The following is a 21,078-nucleotide window of genomic DNA, read 5'->3' on the forward strand; positions in this document are numbered from 1 at the left end:
ACACAGTGACAACAAACCCTCCATCCCACCACACCATGTGAACCAACTACACCACACACCGTCCTCCCAAGTCAATTCTGCATAAGATTATGTCCCACTTAAAAGCCTAACAGCCCACGGATAAAAGCTATTTTTCAGCCTGTTGGTACGGCTGGCTATACTCCTATATCTCCTACCGGATGGTAGGAGAGTAAAGAGATACGTCCAGGGTGTGAGTCATGCAGAGAACACTAACGGAAGTATCTCCCCACCCCCCTACACACTAAAAAGGAGCATAGAGTGCAGGTGGTTTTGCTGCTACTCTGTACAAGTAGTCCTCGATTTACAACAGTTCGTTTAGTGACCGTTCAAAGTTGCAATGGCACTGCAAAAAGTGACTTCTGACCGTTTTTCACATGACCATTTGCAGCATCCCCATGTGGTCACATCAAAATTCGGAGACTGTGTGTGTGTGTGTGTGTGTGTGTGTGTGTGTGCAGGTCCTGGTGTATTCGGGTCTTTTCCCGTGTAGGATTGAGGGTGTTGGCGACATTTCAACGAGGTCCCACTCGTCATCTTCAGGCTGGTGTCTTCGGTTTTGTGCTTGTGCGAGCACAAAACCAAAGACACCAGCCTGAAGATGACGAGTGGGACCTCGTCGAAACGCCGCCAAGACACCCTCAATCCTACACGGGAAAAGACTCGAATACGCCAGGACCTACATACCTACACCCGTGAAAATCTACGAAAACATATATTTATCTCAATTGCTGAGCCTCTGAATTTTAAACTATGGTGCTGGAGAAGACTCCTGTGAGTCCCTTGGACTGCGATCAAACCGGTCAGTCCTAGAGGAGATCAACCCTGACTGCTCTTTAGAAGGCCAGATCCTGAAGCTAAAACTCAAATACTTTGGCCACCTAATGAGAAGGAAGGACTCACTGGAGAAGAGCCTAATGCTGGGAAAGATTGAGGGCAAGAGAAGAAGGGGACGACAGAGAATGAGGTGGCTGGATGGAGTCACTGAAGCAGGAGTCGTGAGCTTAAATGGACTCCAGAAGATGGTAGAGGACAGGAAGGCCTGGAGGAACGTTGTCCATGGGCTTTGCAACTAACAACTATACATATATTATGTATGTATGTATATACATATTTGTTTTCTGAGGTTTTCGCGGGTGCCTGTATGTGGATCCTTGGTTTTTCGGGTTTTTCCCCTTTAGTTCTACGCGGGGAAAAACCCGAAAAACCAAGGATCCATATACATATTTGTATATATAAACATGTATGTGTATATATACACACACATATAAATACATATATGTTTATACATACATATATATGTATGTATGTGTCCCAAAGTCATGTGATCCCCTTGTGCAACCTTCTCACTAGCAAAATCAATGGGGAAAGCAGATTCACTTAACCTGGCTACTAACTTCAGAAATGCAGTAATTCACGTAACAACTGAGGCAGGAAAGGCAAAATGGGGCAAAATTCACTTAATGTCTCAACAACAGAAATGTGGGGCACAATCATGGTCATAAGTCGAGGACTACCTGTACTTTGCCCTCTCACCATCATATACCACCATCTCACCTGCACACGCTCACCCTACTACACTCCTGGAGGGCCCCGATGAGGTCTGGTGGAAAAAACCAACATGACAGTTAAATTTGGAGTGTCATTATGCTTAGTGAGTGAATGTTTGCAGCCTGTCTCCCTATATATCCTAGGGCAAATTGCATGGAAGCCCCACTGAAAGAGGAAGTCTTTATTGTACAGAGGCCTTTAATTTTATCTTAACTTCTGTATTTATTGTATGTTATTGTTGTTAGCCGCCTTGAGTCCTTCCGGAGATAGGGCGGCATATAAGTCCCAATAATAAATAAAATAAATAAATAAATAAATACGTCATCCAGGGTTAGGCTTAAGCCCCCCAAGAAGTCTGGCCTCCAAACCAACATCAAGAGTTTCCTTTTGAGATCCAATTTTAGACAGCCCTAATTCTAACCCCACATGCTCTATATAGGGTGCCTTTGAAGGTCACCCTAATTTTATACAGGTAGTCCTTGACTTAACAACCACAACTGAGTGCAAAATTCCTGTTGCTAAATGAGACATTTGTTAAGTGAGTTCTGCCCCATTTTAAAACCTGTCTTGCACTGTTGTTAATCACTGCAGTTGTTAAAGTTAGCAATACAGTTTAAGTGAATCTGGCTTCCCCATTGGCTTTGCTTGTCAGAAGATTGCAAAAGAGGATCACACTGCAACAATCATAAACATCTGAATTTTGATCATGTGACCATGGGGGGATGCTGTAATGGTTATAAGTGTGAAAAATGTCCATAAATCACCTTTTCTAGGACCGTTCTAACTTTGAATGTTTATTAAGTGAACTATTGTAAGTTGAGGACTACCTGGAACTGGTCCAGAACGTGGCACACAAACAATGTTGGGTGTCCCTCAGCTTGCCCACAACACTATTGCACAAGCTGCACTAGTTCACAATTTCTGCACTGGTTATCACCTTTAAAGCCCTACATAGCATGAGGCCAGGTTTATTTGCAGGACTGCCAAAGGGATTTGCCCTATCCGTTGGAAAGAATAGCTACGGTCCACATTCCTTTCCTGACATTTCTACAGATGGAACACTATGGAACACTCTTGTTTGTTGTCACTGTGAGTGGGGGGGGGGGCACGATGGGAGGCTCAGCCAATCTCAGTGTATACATGAGATTGACAATAAAGGTTCATTCATTCATTGTTGTCTCCCCTGAGATTGGGTAGACCCTCACCCTGGTAACCTTCTGGGATGCCCAAAATATTGGCTTTGCCTGAGGCATTACTGAGGCATTCTAGGAAAAAGACTAGGGCACTGGGTTGTTATGACTTTTATGGTTTTATTGTTGTTGTGAGCTGCCCAGAGTTGTGCTCTAAGCCAGCTATACAAATGTTTTAAATGAATAAATAACACACCACAATCCTTCTTAGGTACTGGCTGATACAGTCCTTTGTCCCTCATTCCTCAAAACCATGAAGGGTGAGGAGTCCACTTGCCCAACACTGCACATCTTTGGGAGGGGAAGGTCCACAGGCTTTTTTTTAGATCACTGTATTTACTCCCCCTTCCTTTTTTACCCCCAATTATCTGGAACACACAGCTGGTTGAGCTGTGATGCTTGCAGCAATTCAGTTTGCGTCTTGGATATGCATGGACAATATAGTTCTAGTGGTAGATCCTGGAAATGAGATAAAATATACCAACCCTGACCTATACTTTTAAAAAAAGGTTTCCCCAAAGAACTAGTTCGTATTCACTGCCTCTTGTTTCTATAATAAAGATGTATTTTTAATGAAGCCAGTAAAGAAATTTTGACAACGGAGAGATATAGTTACTAATAAGATGACATTTTCTTCTCAGAAACACATTAAACAGATGGTGAGCTTAAATAAAGCATTTGACAAACAACTGTAGGAATTCCAGTAGAGGAAAATTATTAAATTTACAGTGAATATCGCATTAGAAAAAGTTGTGTAAGCACCAATTGCTAAAGTAGATCCTTCACTCTCTAAAAATGGCTGGAAAAGCAGTAACAAGGCTGTATCACTTTTGCCTATTTGCAATGCTATATAACCAGAACAATTTTTATAATACAGTGTAACAAATTCTATAGCTTTCCTTCCAAACTGTTTTTTTTTCAATCAGAAATTTAACTATTACTAAATTCGTATTGCCCCAAAGCACACTGAACTGTCTTTATATTAACAGTATATTATATGGTATTTTGCACTATATGCTGAATAATTGGCTTTGTGAACATGCAACATGTCAGGTGAGGAGCAACTGTTATTTCACATTAAGACGCTGGTCTTAACAATAAATCTGCCACTTACCCTTCCCTCTCTAAAAATGGCTGGAAATGCAGTAACAAGGCTGTAACCCTTTTTGTGTATTTGCAATGCCATAATCCCAACCATTTTTATAACAGAATGAAACAAATTCTATAGCTTTCCATCCAACTAAATTTGTATTCCTCCAAGGTGCACCAGACTGGCTTTATGTTAACAGTACAAACAGTCCTCAACTTACGACCAGAAGGGAGCCCAAAATTTAAGTGGCTAAGTGAGAAATATATTGAGCTTTGCCCCATTTTATGACTTTTCTTGTCACATTGGTTAAGCCAATCACTGCAATTCTTAAGTTAGTAACAGGGTTGTTAAGTGAATTTGGCTTCCCCATTGACTTAGCGTGTCAGAAGGTCGCAAAAGGGGATCACGTGACCTCAGGACATTGCAACTGTCAAAAATTAAAAAAACCAGCTGTCAAGCATCTGAATATAAATCACCTGGCCACGGGGATGCTGCAACGGTCGTGTGAGAGATGGCCTTAAGTCACTTTTCTCAGTGTCACTGTAACTTTGAATGGTCACTAAATGAAGTAAGTTTAGTGGATTACCTGTGTATATTATGGGTAATTATGCACTGCATGCTAAATAATTGGCTCTGTGATCATTCAACATGTCAGGTCAAGGAGCAACTGTTATATGTCAGATCAAGCTGCTGTTCTTAACAGTAAATCTGGCAGTTACTCATAACTCTGAGTCTTTACATGAGGAGGGGGAAGCAACATTTCCATGGTCTCAGGCCCAGGTATGGAAGAAAGGGGCGGTTATGAGAAAAGGAGATTTTGTGTTTATGATGAAAAGAAAGAGGAAATTTTGACTCTGGTCTTGTCAATTAGATAGATTTATCGTTAGAGAAATGGGTAGTTATATACTAATGCGTAACAGCAAAAAGTTGAGGCTGGAGTGTTCTTGTACTGTGCTAAAGAGAGTCGGAAATCAACGTCTTTTGTTTGCATCTCACATTTTCTTTCCCCCCCTCTTCCTTCTAATTTCTAATTTCTATTTTTCTTTCTATTTTATATATGAAATAAACAAAAACTTGAGAAAGGAAAGGATACAGGGGGAACTTCCGCGACCGTGGCAGCTCTTTCTCAGGTCGTGTGAGGCCAGCTCTTCAACCCCCTCTCTGAGGCTTCTGGAAGGGGCCTTGGGGTGGTGGCCACTGCAGGCACATGGAAAACGTACAGGTAGTCCTCGACTTACAACAGTTCCATTTAGTGACTGTTCCAAGGTTACAATGGCACTGAAAAATGTGACTTACGATGTTTTTTTTTTACAACCACTGCAGCCTCCCCATGGTCACCTGATCAAAATTTAGATGCTGGGCAACGGACTCATGTTTATGATGGGTTTTTCCACAACTTGCAACCATTGCGGCATCCCCACGGTCACCTGATCAAAATGCAAACGCTTGGCAAACAAGTCGGATTTATGACGGTTGCAACGTCCCCAGGTCACGTGATCCCCTTTTTGCAACCTTCTCACAAACAAAAAAGTCAATGGGGGAAGAGCCAGATTGACTTAACAACCCTGTTATTAACTGTTGTGATTCATTTAACAACCGTGGCAAGCATGGCCGTAAAATAGGAGAAAACTCACGTAGCCGGGACCTAAAAACCTGGCTCTTTGAGCTATCTGGTCTGGACTGAGGGGTTTAATGTTTTTAAATTGTGATTTAATTTTTGCGGCTAGACTTAATTTAATTTTATTTTAATTTTATATTGGATTGTTTTTAAATTTTGCCTTGTAAACCGCCCTGAGTCCTTTGGGAATAGGGCGGTATATAAACCGAATAAATAAATAAATTTGGGGCTCAGTTGTGGTCGTAAGTCGAGGACTACCTGGTATTTTATTCCTTCCCCCCCCCCCCAGTGCGACAGGAACTCCACCGGGCCCGGCCGAAGGAGGCCCGGCTGCCTAAGGAAGGAGCTGCTCGACTAGGCTCCGTTCCTAACGGGGGGTTTTCACGGTGGGGTCGGCGAGGCTCCGGACGGACCCAGATGGCCGGCCGGGCAGAAGAGCCGCTCGCCTCGACCGCACCCGGGACGGGGGTCGCTAAGAAGAGGCGCTGCCGGGCCTCGCCTTCCGCAAAGGGCGCCGAGACTCGTCCGGGGAGCGGAGAGAAACCCCTCGGCGGGCCGAGAAACCTCTCCCGTGGCCTCGCCGAAGCTCCGCGGCCTCCGCGGCCATGGCAACCGCCGCGCCCCGCCCTCCAAAGGTCACGTGGGCGGGGCGTCCCCCTCCGCGCAGTCGCAGAGCAGCCGACTCCTCCCTTCCCCCCTCCCCCCTTGACGGGCCGCGGCTGCCTGTCATCGCCGCCGGCGCGGGGCCTTCCGGGCGGTGGCCGAGCGAGACGGGGCCGGGCCGGGCCGGGCGGAGGAGCGCCTGGGCGAAGGCGGCCATGGGTCCCGGCGAAAGCGCGGCGGCGGCGGGCCCTCCGGGCCGCGAGCAACTGCTGCTGCTGTCGGGCGCCGCGCTGGCGGAGCGCTACCGGCGCATTTACACGGCGGCGGCGCTGAGCGAGCGCGAGCAGGCCGCGCACCTGGCCGGCAGGTAGGCGGGGGGGGGGCGGCGGGAGGGTCGCTGAGGGCGGAGAGGCCGGAGGAAGCGCTTGTTGGGCTGGCCCGCCTCGCCTCGCCGGTTGCTCCGAGGGTCCCGGTGCCAGCCGTGCAGCAGCCCCGGTGGAGACGCCCCTGGGCTGAGACGCGGCTTTCCCCTTCTGAGGAGCCGCAGCTCTTCCGCGAGGGGCTCAAGGGCCCGGAGTAGAAAGGCCTCTGGCGGGCCCCCCCTCGTTCTTCCCGCCCCCCCTTTCGCCTCTTCCCCTCCCCTCCTTCTCCCCCTCTCCTTTTCCATCCTCCCCATCTCCCCTCCTTCCTCCTCTCCTCTTCCTCCTCCCCTCCCCTCCTTCTCCCCCTCTCCTCCTCCTCCTCCTCCTCCTCCTCCTCCTCCCTTTCCCTCCTTTTCCATTCACCCCATCTTCCTCCTCTCCTCTTCCCCTCCCCTCCTCCCCCCTCCTCTTCCTCCTCCCTTCCTCTCCTTTTCCATCCTCCCCATCTCCCCTCCTTCCTCCTCTCCTCTTCCTCCTCCTCCTCCTCCTCCTCCTCCTCCTCCCTTTCCCTCCTTTTCCATTCACCCCATCTTCCTCCTCTCCTCTTCCCCTCCCCTCCTCCCCCCTCCTCTTCCTCCTCCCTTCCTCTCCTTTTCCATCCTCCCCATCTCCCCTCCTTCCTCCTCCCCTCCCCTCTCTTCTTCCCCTCCCCTCCTTCTCCCCCTCCTCCTCCTCCTCCCTTTCCCTCCTTTTCCATTCACCCCATCTTCCTCCTCTCCTCTTCCCCTCCCCTCCTTCTCCTCCCTCCCCTTCTTCTCCCCCCTCCCCTTTCTCCTTTTCCATCCACCCCATCTCCCCTCCTTCCCCCTCCACTCTCTCCTCTTCCTCTCCCCTCTCCTCTTCCCCCCTCCCCTCCCTCCTCTTCCTCCTCCCCCCTCCTCTTCCCCTCCCCTCCTTCTCCCCCTCTCCTCTTCCTCCTCTTCCCTTTCCCTCCTTTTCCATCCACCCCATCTCCCCTCCTTCCCCCTCCCCTCTCTCCTCTTCCCCTCCCCTCTCCTCTCCCCCTCCCTCCTCTTCCTCCTCCCCCTTCCTCTTCCCCTCCCCTCCTCCTCCCCCTCCTCTTCCCCTCCCCTCCTTCTCCCCCTCTCCTCTTCCTCCTCCCTTTCCCTCATTTTCCATCCACCCCATCTCCCCTCCTTCCCCCTCTCCTCTTCCCCTCCCCTCTCCTCTTCCCCTCTCTCCCCTCCCTCCCCTTCCTCTTCCCCCCTCCTCTTCCCTTCCCCTCCTTCTCCCCCTCTCCTCTTCCTCCTCCCTTTCCCTCCTCCCCATCTCCCCTCCTTTCTCTTCCCCTTCCCCCCTCTCCTCTCCCCCTCCCTCCTCTTCCTCCTCCCCCCTCCTCTTCCCCTCCCCTCCTTCTCCCCCTCTCCTCTTCCTCCTCCCTTTCCCTCATTTTCCATCCACCCCATCTCCCCTCCTTCCCCCTCTCCTCTTCCCCTCCCCTCTCCTCTTCCCCTCCCTCCCCTTCCTCTTCCCCCCTCCTCTTCCCTTCCCCTCCTTCTCCCCCTCTCCTCTTCCTCCTCCCTTTCCCTCCTCCCCATCTCCCCTCCTTTCTCTTCCCCTTCCCCCCTCTCCTCTTCCCCTCCCCTCTCTTCTTCCCCTCCCCTCCTTCTCCCCCCCTCCTCTTCCTCCTCCTCCTCCCTTTCCCTCCCTTTCCATCCTCCCCATCTCTCCCCCTTCCTCCTCCCCCCTCTCCTCCTCTCCCCCTCCCTTCCTCCTCCTCCCTTTCCCTCCTCTTCCCTCCTCCCCATCTCCCCTCTTTTTTTTCCTTCCCCCCTCCTCCCTCTTCTTCATTTCCTTCTGAGGGGTCAGTGAGCATCCTGGGTGGAGAGGAGCGTCCCTCGGTGGTGCTTTTCCGGGCCCCTCTGGGGTCCCGTGCAAGAATTTCACAGCTGTCTCCTTGCCTGCGCTGCTGCTGCTGCTGCAGCTCATCCCTGTCACCTCCGTTGGGGAGCCATTTGGGTACCCCGAGCTCTTTGCCATTCCCGGGTCTGTTTCTAGTTTCCACGATGGACACCTTTGCTGTCCTGTTTACCGACCGCATTTTGAGTCGGGAAGGAAAGGCGGGGGGGGGATAAATGTGTGGGTATACCCAAGACGTTCTTGTGAATTGCTCTGTTGCACTGATGCGGTTACCTAATTTGGGTAATGAAACGTCTGCAAGAAAACAACCAAGTTCGGAGAGCACCAAGGACCCCTAATTGTTCTCTCTCTTTACTATAATTTTACTACGTCCTCTTCTGCGGAATAGATGTGACAGCTGAGTTGTCGAAAGTAGTAAACTTCGTTCTTTAAATTGGACTGATGCACAAAGAAAAGGTGATAGCATCATCCTGATGCAATTGCTTTTTTTTTCCTGCTAGGAGCTTTCTATTCAGACTCTCAGTAGCCATTTCGTGCTTATGATTTAAGCTTCGGTTGTCATGAAAATATGCAAGGGAGGCATTGTTTGACCCACTAAGTTGCATGCCCCCAAATTAGCCATGTCACCATAATAAGGTTTTTAGTATGGCAAGTGAATGATGTTATGAATGATGATGATGAGTGGCAAGCCATTCAAATGGAATAAAATAAATAATTATCATCATAAACTAAAATTGCAAACCCACATAAAACTTATGCCCAAAGGATTAATATACCAGTTGTTTGTCAGTGCAGAAATGTGGGTGCTCTGTTAACTTGATTTTCTTTAGAATCATTTTGCATTTGTCAGCAATTACTTTTTATTATGTTTCAAAAGATGCTTACTTGAAAGTGTTTTTACTTTGTTATTCAGTTGAAAAATTCTCCTACTATGATTTACCAAGATTAGGAAGAAGGCAGAGATGAATATTTTTTTTTCCAAATGTTGCAGACATCAGATATCTTCAAATGCCCGGATCAGCAACATATTGTGGAGAATTAGCATATTTTAATTACGGTTACTACAGATGTTTAAACTGATTCTGAGTAGCTGTTTGATTATGGACTTTTGTATGCTATCATGAATCTATGAGAGTTGATGACATGTAAGGGCAAGAAATAAATAACGTGCATTGGCTGCTTGAAGTATATATGGTTGCACGTTCTGAGAGATTTGCTGATCAAAGTAGTTCAAACCATTTGTAATTATGTTAATGGAATCTCTTTTTAAAGGAGCTAAGCAATTAAAATGTAAACATTCTTGGAGGTGACTGTATTTTGTCTTCTGGGTTAGCAATGACCTCACCCACATTGTAGAAAACGGGGAAGATCTTGCAAAGGCAGCATTTTAACTTGTAAATGATATTGGGCTAAGTATTTTCTACTCGTTATTTTATGTGTTTCAGTCAGAATTGATGTTCATCCTTCACATCCTATAATTTAGTCTCACAGTCTTGTTGAACAGATGTTTTGGGGAAAAATGGGGGAATCAGCATAGGATTTTGGAGTCAAGATTTCTGTTCATTATATATATCTTGGTACTTCGTTTATCCATGAATGTAGTAAGATAGGAAATCTTCTATCTTCTTGGGCCCTTTGCCACTCATTTCCCATATTCATGCAGATATTCTAGTCCTGTGATATTTTGCATTCTCTTTTCTTGGCTCTGAGAAGTCACTTACACTCAAGTTAACCCTATCTATTTTAAATATATACATATATATATACCGGTGTGTATATATATACATATATATATATATATATATATATATATATATATATATATATATATATATATATATATATATATATATATATATATATATATATATATATATATATATTGGCCTTTTTTTACAACAATTCTAAGCATAACTTATGCAATATGAGCCTCGCTAAATTGAGTGATGTTCCCAAATAAAAACAGGAGCGTTGCAGCATCTGCTTGCAGATCAGTTTCTATCAGATTTAGCTTTTTAAGAAGTATGCTTTGTAAATACACATCTATATCACAGACTAACATTTCAGGGACTAGTTTTATGGAATGCCCACGTGGGTTTACACTTTACATCAGTTTCTTCCACAGCAACTGTTATATTATGGAAAAAAATCTTTTAGCATCTTAAAGTTGTAAAGAATGAATACAGGCAGGAATGAATTTGAGAAACAAGACCTATTCAAAAATCCAGATTTCAAACTATTCTGGGTATTTTTCTTCCAATCCACTTAAAAATTCTTCTGAAAGTTACAAATATCTCAATGCAATGAATTATTTTATAGTGAAATATTGTGCCTAAATATTACAAGTACTATGGATATTTGCACATACTCTGCCTCCGTTTGCGGTGGCTAAGTCTATAAAAAGCTAGCAAGTATAGTTCTCTGGGTTTTAATCAACCCCACCCCTCTCTCCCCAGTACGTAATTTTGAAATTTACTACTGCAGACGTTAACTGTGTGTTCTTTGGAAGGAATTTATTTAGTAAAATTTTGTGCAAGTACAATAATTTATAAAGGTGCTTTGTGTATGTATATATATATATATATGTAAAGGTAAAGGTTCCCCCGCACATGCATGCTAGTCGTTTCCGACTCTAGGGGCCGGTGCTCATCTCCGTTTCAAAGCCGAAGAGCCAGCGCTTGTCCGAGGACGTCTCCGTGGTCATGTGGCCGGCATGAGTAGACGCCAAAGGCGCACGGAACGCTGTTACCTTCCCACCGCAGTGGTCCCTATTTTTCTGCTTGCATTTTTACGTGCTTTCGAACTGCTAGGTTGGCAGAAGCTGGGACGAGTAACGCGCTCACTCTGCTACGCGGCACTCGGGATATATATATATATATATATATATATATATATATATATATATATATATATATATATATATATATAAGCATTTTTAATGATTTACTTCATTGTGATTGCTAATAAGGGACGGACACTATGATGTTAAATGTATAGTTTGGCATCCCATTCTTCACCCCCCACACAGTTAGAATCATATAAGAAAAGAAGAGAGAAACGCATCCTTTTGTCTCACCACTTGTTACCTTCTGCAAGTTGAGAAGCATCTGATTTGAGGAATGCTCCCTGCATAAATTAGCATGGGAAGATCTCCTCTTTGTAGCTGTGAAAGAGAAAAGAACTGGTTATTTATCCATTTATGTATATTTGTTTCCCGTCGTTCCTCCAAGAGCCTGCATGGACTGTACTCCTTATACTGCTTTCCCCTTGTAACTGTTTTAGCATCTCACTCATGAGAAAGATTAGGACAAGAGCTCTGGTAGTCCACCAATTGAGCCCCATGGCTGGCTGTGGATTTGACCTGTACTCCAAGGAAGTAATCAGGGCCTCTTTAATATCAAAGAGAAAGAAAGAAAAAAAAGTATAGTTGGTAGAAAAGGTGAAGTTTTCCGAATAGACCCTGAATTGGAATGACAAAAGTTCTGAAGGAAATGCTGAAATTCTTATTTATCTTATGAATCGTGAAGATGGGATGCGAACTCTCCTCTCCATGGCAACTGCCTGCTAAGGATGGGAAATGAATTTAAAGTATTTTACCTGGCAAAGAGGGCTGTCTCTTCCTTTTGACTTCTAACAAGGTTCTAGTCCCTGAGACCTCTGGCTTCTTCAGAAGTTGTCAGAAGAGTGAAATTCATGGAAAAGATGGCACAGGGAGTTTATTATTATTTTTTTTAATCCCACTTTTATAACTTCACCCAAGGCAGCAAGCGCGCATAATATTCCTTCCTCCTCCTGTTTTCTAACTTTTATTTTTTCTGAATGGGTTAAACCCATTCAGGAAGTGATTCTACAGTTTTAGCATCCCTATGGCATGAACTAAGCCTGACTTAATCTGCTTGGTCTTTTGTGAGCTTTGCACAGCAGGGTGTCTTCTGCCACCCTAGCAGATACTAAGGTAAGAGAAGCACCATTTAGCTCAGCTGTGGACCATGGATTCTTCCCCCAGCCAGCATCAGGCTGTTCCTCTTTAGAGGAATTTACCACCCATCCTTCAGATTAAAAAAAAAAAGAAAGAACTTCAGCTGCTTTCTGCCACTTCTTCCTTAAATCCCCTGAGGGTGTGAAAAATCTGAAACTTTATACAATGTGAGAATGACCTTGAAAGACAGGGGAAGAGAGGAAATGGTCAGACAAGGGGGGGAGCCCCCCCCAGTAGCGCAGCAGTCAGAGAAGGAAACCTAGGGAGGACCTGCTTTGATTGATCAGGTGCTTAAAAATGGCGGCATGAAAGTTGGGTACTTTCAGGCTTGCCAAGATTCTGTTTATGTAACCTTACAGTGAAGTAGAGTTATCTCACCTATTTGCATTTCCTGTCTGGGGTTTACCCAGGAAGGTTGACAAAATGTATGTGCAAAGTGTACCTAGCAATTGCAGCCGTGTTTATAAAAGGTTGCCTAAAAACGTTGATACCGCCTTGGTTAAAGCAGAGACTTTTAGTGGGCAACTTGGTGAATTATCCAGAGCATCCCTTTGCCCCCCCCCCTCCTTTATACTTCCCAGAGAGGAAAGACCCTCTTCTGAGATGGGGTAATCCTGAGAGAAAATCTCTGTGCTCGTCCCCCCCCTCCCCATCATGTTTTTAGCATGTCTGGAGAGCAGAAGGAACCCGTGATAGTCCAGCTTGTCTTCTGGATGCCTTCTGCAAATAGCAACTTCTCTCAGTAGCACCTTCATACACCCTCTGAAAGAAGGGGCTGCTCCTGTTGCATTGCCCTAAGGCAGGGGTAGGCAACCTTGGCTCTTTTATGACTCGTGGACTTCAACTCCCAGAATTCCTGAGCCAGCATGGCTCAGCTTGGAAACCTCTCCCTTTCCCCTCAGCATGGCTGGCTCAGGAATTCTGGGAGTTGAAGTCCACGAATCCTAAAAGAGCTGAGGTTGCCTACCCCCTGCCTCTAACGCAAGGTATACTTTCAAACCTTTTACATTTATTTTAATGAAAACTGAATAGTTGCCTTAGCCCCCCTCAGAATCTTCTACATTCTGTCATATAATATATGTGGGTATATGCATAATTCTGTATGTATGTATGTATTTTATTTCTGTCATGTTTATGTAGTGTATATCGGAAGTGGTGACTCTTTGAGAGCTGTAGGCAACGAAATTTCCTTTTAATGTATGCCGATTAGTGACAATAAAGTTATTATTCTATTCTATTTTATTTGCAAGAAAGCTGGTCAGCCTGATAATAAAAGGGTGAGTGGCTGTCAATGAGCTAAAGGGGGTCTGGGTAAACAAGTATTGTGAAAATGTTTCCCTTCATCTAACATTATCAAGCGCAGGAAAAATCTGGCTGGCATGCATCGTTGTTGTTGCTCAGTGGCTAAGTTGTGTCTGACTCTTGATAGCACTATGGACCACAAAATATGCCAGGCCCTCCTGTCCTCCCCTGTCTCCTGGAGTTTGTCCAAATTCATCTTCATTCAGTTGAGGACCCCATCTAACCATTTCATCCTCTGTCGTCCCCTTCTCTTTTTGCCTTCCATCATTCCCAACCTCAGGGTCTTTTCTTCCAATGAGCCCTCTCTTCTCATTTGGTGGCCCAAATATTTGAGCTTCAGCGTCAGTATCTGTCCTTCCAAAGGACAGTCAGAGTTGATTTCCTTTAGGATTGACTATTTTTTTCATTAAGAAAACCAAGATCATGGCATCCGGCCCTCTCAATTCCTGGCAAATAGATGGGGAAGAAATGGAGGTAGTGACAGATTTTATTTTCCTGGGCTCCAAGATCACCGCAGATGGGGAGTGCAGCCAAGAAATTAAAGCTTGCTGCTGGGGAGGAAAGCCATAGCAAATCTAGACAGCACACTAAAAAGCAGAGACATCACCCTGCCAACAAAAGTGTGTATAGTCAAGGCTATGGTCTTCCCAGTTGCAATGTATGGCAGTGAAAGTTGGACCACAAGAAAGGTTGAGCGCCAAAGAATTGAGGCCTTTGAACTATGCTGCTGGAGAAGACTCCTGCGAGTCCCTTGGACTGCAAGGCGATCAAACCGGTCAGTCCTAGAGGAGATCAACCCTGACTGCTCTTTAGAAGGCCAGATCCTGAAGCTAAAACTCAAATACTTTGGCCACCTAATGAGAAGGAAGGACTCACTGGAGAAGAGCTTAATGGTGGGAAAGGTTGAGGGCAAGAGAAGAAGGGGACGACAGAGAATGAGGTGGCTGGATGGAGTCACTGAAGCAGTAGGCATGAGCCTAAATGGACTCCAGAAGATGGTAGAGGACAGGAAGGCCTGGAGGAACGTCCATGGGGTCGTGATGGGTCGGACACGACTAACTTAACATTTTTTTTCTTTCACCAACCATTTTTCCCTCTGTTTTCTTTCATTTAATTTACCAATTTTACTTCCCCCCCCCTCGCCTTGAAAATAGTCAACCAACCACTGGGTGACACTAAGAGTTGAGGGGAATCTGTCTTGGCTGCCATTGATTGGTTATGTGCATTTCCATAGGTTCAGTGCAGACACTATTGTTGGAAAACTGGAGTTTGAAAAATGGATTTAGCTGATGGTTGAAAGTCCCCTAGAAACATAAGTAATGAGGAAGCAAACGGAACCTCTCCGAGAACAGCAGCCACCAGGAATTTCTTACCAGATAAACTCCAGAAGGACATTTGGCCCCTTCTTCTGCATTCATGGAGCTAGTTTTCTGGAATGTGAGGATAAGTGAAAGCCAGCCTCTTTGGGAAGATGGATTGTTGGCTGTGCTCAGTAAAACACAGCACCATCTTGAACTGGATCTAGGCACAAAGATGACATTAATGAGGGGCTAAATCCACCTTCCTAAGGATCCTTGGTGGAATTCTAAAGCCAAACCTTGGTTTTTCATGGTCCTGCCTTCCTATAAATGGGCCCCACAAGGGAGGCTCTTTGGGAAGATGAAAGCTGGATTCCATTTATTCAGGCTTCTCAGTATGGGGACAATTTAAGACGGGTAGGCAACCTTGGCTCTTTTATGACTCGTGGACTTCAACTCCCAGAATTCCTGAGCCAGCATGGCTCAGCATGGAAACTTCTCCCTTTCCCCTCAGCATGGCTGGCTCAGGAATTCTGGGAGTTGAAGTCCACGAGTCATAAAAGAGCCAAAGTTGCCTACCCCTGATTTAAGAGATGCTTTGGAGACATTGTTGTGCCACAGACTAGGGATTTGTAATTTATTAATCAAATGCTTACACTAAGCCAATACCATCTGTTAGGGCATAAATATAAAAAGGTACAGTATGTTTTAGAGATGGGACATAACTCAGTATTGATGATACACTGATAATTTCCAAGGTAGATAAATCATGTACCATTATAAACAATGGAAAGACCATGAAACAGAAAAGAAAATTTTACTCCGTGATAAAATGTGGTGGATGTGCTAAAAACTCAAAAGTACCGGAAAGAAAATTTTGGAAACTAAATTTGAAATGAAATCACATCTCTTTTTATTAGACATAATCCTATTTAGAAATCAAATAAGTTTTTTTTTTAAAAATTTTTTGTTTATTTTGTTTTCCTTCTTTGTTTCATTAATAAGCACAAACAATAATAAATAACAGTATCTGGAGACTTAAGTATTAAGCTCAAGATGAATACTTTGTTGTATAACAGTTTGTTGTATTTTGCAGTTGTTTATTAATGCTGCATCTAACTTTGGTTGCAAAATGTAAATAGTGTTTATCGCCACTGATATTTTAGATTTTATAGATGATATAAACCATTTCTTTATATTTAAAGTTTAAACATTAAAGTGTGAATCATGCTCCAACACTGGAAGTTTTTAAGAAGAGACTGGACAGCCATTTACCTGAAATGGTATAGGGTTTCCTGCCTGAGCAGGGGATTGGACTAGATGATCTCCAAGGTCCCTTCCAACTTCTTCTTCTTCTTCTTCTTCTCCTTCTTCTTCTTCTTCTTCTTCTTCTTCTTCTTCTTCTTCTTCTTCTTCTTCTTCTTCTTCTTCTTCTTATTATTATTATTATTATTATTATTATTATTCAATGCTATATGAATACCATTGTCTTCAAATAATCAAATATGCTAATTATGTTTTACAATAGTACAATGCAACCAATTAAAGGGAAAAAATCATAACATTTTTGTCTATTTATTTTTTCTCTTTCTCCCCACAATCACTTCTGAAAGAAGAACTACTCAGGAGCCCTGAAGAAAAGGGCCTCTTCTTGAACCAAAGTACTGTATTAGCCAAAGCAGGTCCATCCACCTCTTCTCTTAATGCCTGCAAACTCTTCTTTATTACCTTATCTCCTGAGTTTAATCAGCAGGGTTTTTTTATTATTCATTTTACTAATCTCAGAAGGATAGAAGGCTGAGTCAACTTTGAGCTGGTCAGGATCGAACTCCCAGCTGTGGGCAGAATTCACCTGCAATACCGGATTCTAACCACTGCCCGTACATTGTCCTATAAGATAGGAACACATGGGAAAGAATACGTGATTGGTTTTTAATTCCAGCAAGATATTTTAAATAGACAAATATATTTAAATTTCATTAGCATTTAATGAAATCTAAGCAACTGTTATAACAGTCATCAGGACAATTGCTGTGGCCTATGTCTGTCCGTTGTTCTTTAAGACTGTTAATATGGGAGACAAGAATGACTTGAGGGTACACTGCCAAACTATTGGCTAAATTGTAGTGACATGACATTGAATCCTAAAGTGATCAGTACGAGAAAAAGGGAAAATGAATGTCCTCTTTTCTACATTGGCAGAAATTTTTATTTTTATTTTTTTTATTTTAATTCCATTTATATCCCGCCCTTCTCCGAAGACTCAGGGTGGCTTACAAGCTTAGCAGTAGAAATGAGTTCTTTACTGTTTATATTTGAATACCTGCAAATGCAATCAACCACTTAATGTATAAGGGTAGAGTATATAAACATATTTTCTTGTTCTGCTAAAATATATCCCTTTAAAGAACTGTAAATTCATACCTCTAATTAGCACCTAGCTATTGTGTCCAAGCATTTTTTTTAAAGCAAGAAACAGCCCACGCAGAAGGATGGCTGTTTCTGGAATGATGGGAAGTATCATGGGTTTTAAGCATACAGTTGACTTTAGGTTAACTAACAAAATAACAGAGTTGGAAAGGGACCTTGGAGGTCTTCTAGTCCAACCCCTTGCTCAATTATGAGAATCTATACCATTTCAGACAAATTCAAATTGAAAAAGTTGGCAAGACCAGGATAAAAATTGATGTTTGTAGTCAGTAATGAGAGTTAAGTGTAGTTTAATGACAGGAATTAAGGAAGGAAGAAAAAAACAGTAAGATTACAAATGAAGCATAGCACAGTGCGAACAACAACAAAAATAAATGAATTTTTAAAAATACAAAAGAAATCCAAGGGTATAAAAGTGTATAAAAATGCAGTGTTACCTAACTGATAAATAAAAAATACAATTTATTCTTTTTTTTTAATTAAAAAGTTTTAACATACATTTTATCTTTAACAGTCCCCCCTCCCCCTCCCATACCCATCCCTCCCTACCCCTACCCCCCCACTTCCCAGAGCTAAGTACAGGGTATAAAAACAAAAAAAAAACACTCATAAACATCCAAATGCTAACAACCATAAACTCTAAAATCTATCACTCTCTAGCTCATATAGGATAACTACAAACACTATTACTATTAAATATAAAAAAAGAAAAAAGAAAAGAAAGGAAGACTTATTCAAATGCTACATGAAACTTTTTAGTCCCATATTTGTTCTGGATATACTCAATCCATTTTCTCCACTCCATAATGTAACGTTCTTGCGAGTGATCTTTCAAATAAGCCGAAATCTTTGCCATCTCTGCCAGGTCAGAAACCTTTAAAGTCCATTCTTCTATAGTCGGCAGTTCCTCCTTCTTCCAATATTGACCTATTAAGAGTCTTGCTGCCGTAGTTAAATTCAACATCAACTTAGTGTCCACAACCGCAGCATCTGTAATTATACCTAACAAAAAAAATTGCGGGCAAAACTTTATCCTTTGCTTGCAAATCTTCTGCATGTTCCACCAAATTTTTATCCAAAAGGCCTTAACCTTTTTACAAGTCCACCATATGTGAAAATATGTTGCATCTTCATCGCCACACCTCCAGCACTTGGGCTGATAATTCGGATACATACTTGCAAGCTTTTTAGGATCTAGATGCCATCTATAAAACATTTTATAAAAGTTCTCTCTTAAGTTTTGAGCTTGTGTAAATTTTACGTTCCTCACCCAGATCTTTTCCCACGTGTCCATTGTAATAACTTCTTGAATGTTTTGGGCCCATTTTATCATACAATCTTTAACAAGTTCTGTTTCTGAGTCAATACAATTTATTTACAAAATACAATTTATTCTTATAAAATAGCTTACTAAGATTCTGAAATGCTGACTTTATTGTTGTTAAAACTGAGCTGGTTAAGACATAATATTAAATGGGTATAGTAACATATAAAGGAATGAACAAAAGTGGCTATGATTCTGCTTATGAGGTCTCAAGAGTGGGAAGTTGTACGTTACTGTACAGTTCCTGTGTGCACTGAAAGTAGTTGTGTACATTTCATGATATTTCTGGACACTGCAACTGCTAAAAGGTGAAACCCAAGTTTTCTAAAGTACGGTACAGTGACAAAAGATGAAGGAAACTGTGCACACTTGTTTAGACTTCCATCAGCGTGCAAATGGAGATAAGTGTCCATAAATCAGCATTCTAGATTAACATCCTTGGCTGATTTCTCAAGGATGCCAAAAATGAAATCCTGAGAAACTTCCAATACATGGATCTAGTTTATGCTGAAAGCCACCAGCTTTTGCACAATGGTGATGTAAGGCCATCAGCTTTTGCACAATGGTGATGTAAGGCAGAGGTAATTTTATGTTAGCCTACAGTATAATGTCAAGGGCATTATCTCTGAAGGAAAGGCCAAGGGCATAAGAGATCTTCTCATAATCCCAGAGATGTAGAAAAAATGACTGCATCGTAGAACGCTGGATCAGATTTACTGCTTTGCTATGGAAGAATTAATGTATATGTGAATTGGGCCCTGGACGTGGAAATCGGTTGGAGATGGAGAGCTTTGAATTTGGTTCATGATATTGCTGGGCTCTGGAAGCCATTAAATCCAATGAGCTCTTGTGGGGTGGTTTTCAAGTGAAATAATGTGTATTTAACTTTCTTTTTAATAGGTGCAAAAAACTGCTGAACAAGAAAAAGCTAAAACGGAAGCAAAAAAGTAAATTGAAAATGAGAGCACGGAACAAGGTACATTTTTTTGTTTCCTATTTGTTTCTCTATTTGTATTTCGGGAAGGAATTAAAAAGTATATCAATCATTTGATGGAATCCAAAATATTTGCTACACTTCACGTTGGAATTCTATAATTGCTAATGTAGCAATTCCCAACTTCTTCCTTTATGTGAATCATCAAGTTTTATAGATAACATGTAACCCCTGTAAGACGTGTTGCCTGTGGCCATTGTGCTGCTTGTGGATCTCCCCCTCTTGGGCATTTAAAACACTTAAAAGTAAATACAAGTTACTTATTTGATAGCGGAGATATCGTAATTACAAATACACTTGAGAGAGAGGATGGGTGGAGAGAAAAAAAGGCTGAGACATCATGAGAACACTGATCCTCACAAGATTTTGATTTCCTATCTCACAGAATCTTGCAGGTTTTTTTATCTTTTTGAAACGGGGCTTCTTGGGACCCCTACTAGAAATAGCATAGATTAATATAGGTAAGGTAAGGTAAGATAAGATAAGATAAGATAGCCTTTATTTTCATTTTTACTGTGAACATACTGGCACACATTAAAAATGAAATTCTGTTGCTTGCTCTAAAAAAAAGTATATATCAACTCATACACGTATATAACACATATATACATATGTATATACATATATACCTAAGATTTGTCCCATGTTTGGGGCCTAGCAAAGTAATCTAAATACTTAACAAACATTTAACACATATCTCCCTTGCTTCTCAGCTAACAAAGCGAGAAAGAGCCAGTGGCCTAAAGGTTAGAACAATTGCCTAAGGTGCAATCGGCCCAGGTTCGAATCTCAGAAGGGTATGGCTGACTGATGAGAACAAATAAGTTTGAAATGCATATCAGTCTCCCTTTAATTCTTTGTTAGCAAAACCAAAAAAATTTACACAAATATGAGCTGTCACTGCTGTGACTACTGCCTGTTGATGGCCTTGGGTTAGGCTGAAACAGGAAATAAGATTTGTCCCATGTTTGGGGCCTAGCAAGGTAATCTAAATACTTAACAAACATTTAACATATATATCTACATATATACATATTTCTCTCTATATATATGTATGTATGTATGTATGTATGTATGTATGTATGTATGTGGTTTATTGAGTCAGCACATTGCCCCCAATAATCTGGGTCCTCATTTTACCGACCTCGGAAGGATGGAAGGCTGAGTAAACCTTGAGCTGGTCAGGATCAAACGCCAGGCTGTGAGCAGAGTTTTTCCTGCAATACTGCATTCTAACCAGCATCAAGTTCCCTTCGTCCAGTGTGCTCGCAGAGGGAGGGTCTTCTCAGGGTGCCGCCGGTAAAAGATTGCCGGCGGATAACACCCAGGGAGAGGGCCTTTTCTGTGGGTGCGCCTGCCCTCTGGAACCAGCTGCCCATGGAGCTCAGGACTGCCCCTG

At 43.0% G+C, this 21,078-nt stretch overlaps 1 protein-coding gene across 1 annotated transcript in view; it reads left to right on the forward strand.

Annotated features, from left to right (window-relative positions):
• The first annotated feature begins 6,187 nt into the window (after positions 1-6,187).
• MYCBP2 (MYC binding protein 2) overlaps positions 6,188-21,078 on the forward strand; it is a 141,309-nt gene continuing 126,418 nt past the window's right edge. Inside the window, exons 1-2 of the mRNA XM_081326766.1 lie at positions 6,188-6,437; positions 19,586-19,661. Of these exons, the coding sequence (XP_081182892.1) occupies positions 6,286-6,437; positions 19,586-19,661 (228 nt within the window). The 5' untranslated portion in view covers positions 6,188-6,285. The remainder of the gene's footprint in view (positions 6,438-19,585; positions 19,662-21,078) is intronic.

Source organism: Vipera berus (assembly GCF_964194415.1).
Source record: "Vipera berus genome assembly, chromosome: 4".
NCBI classification, from domain to species: Eukaryota; Metazoa; Chordata; class Lepidosauria; order Squamata; family Viperidae; genus Vipera; species Vipera berus.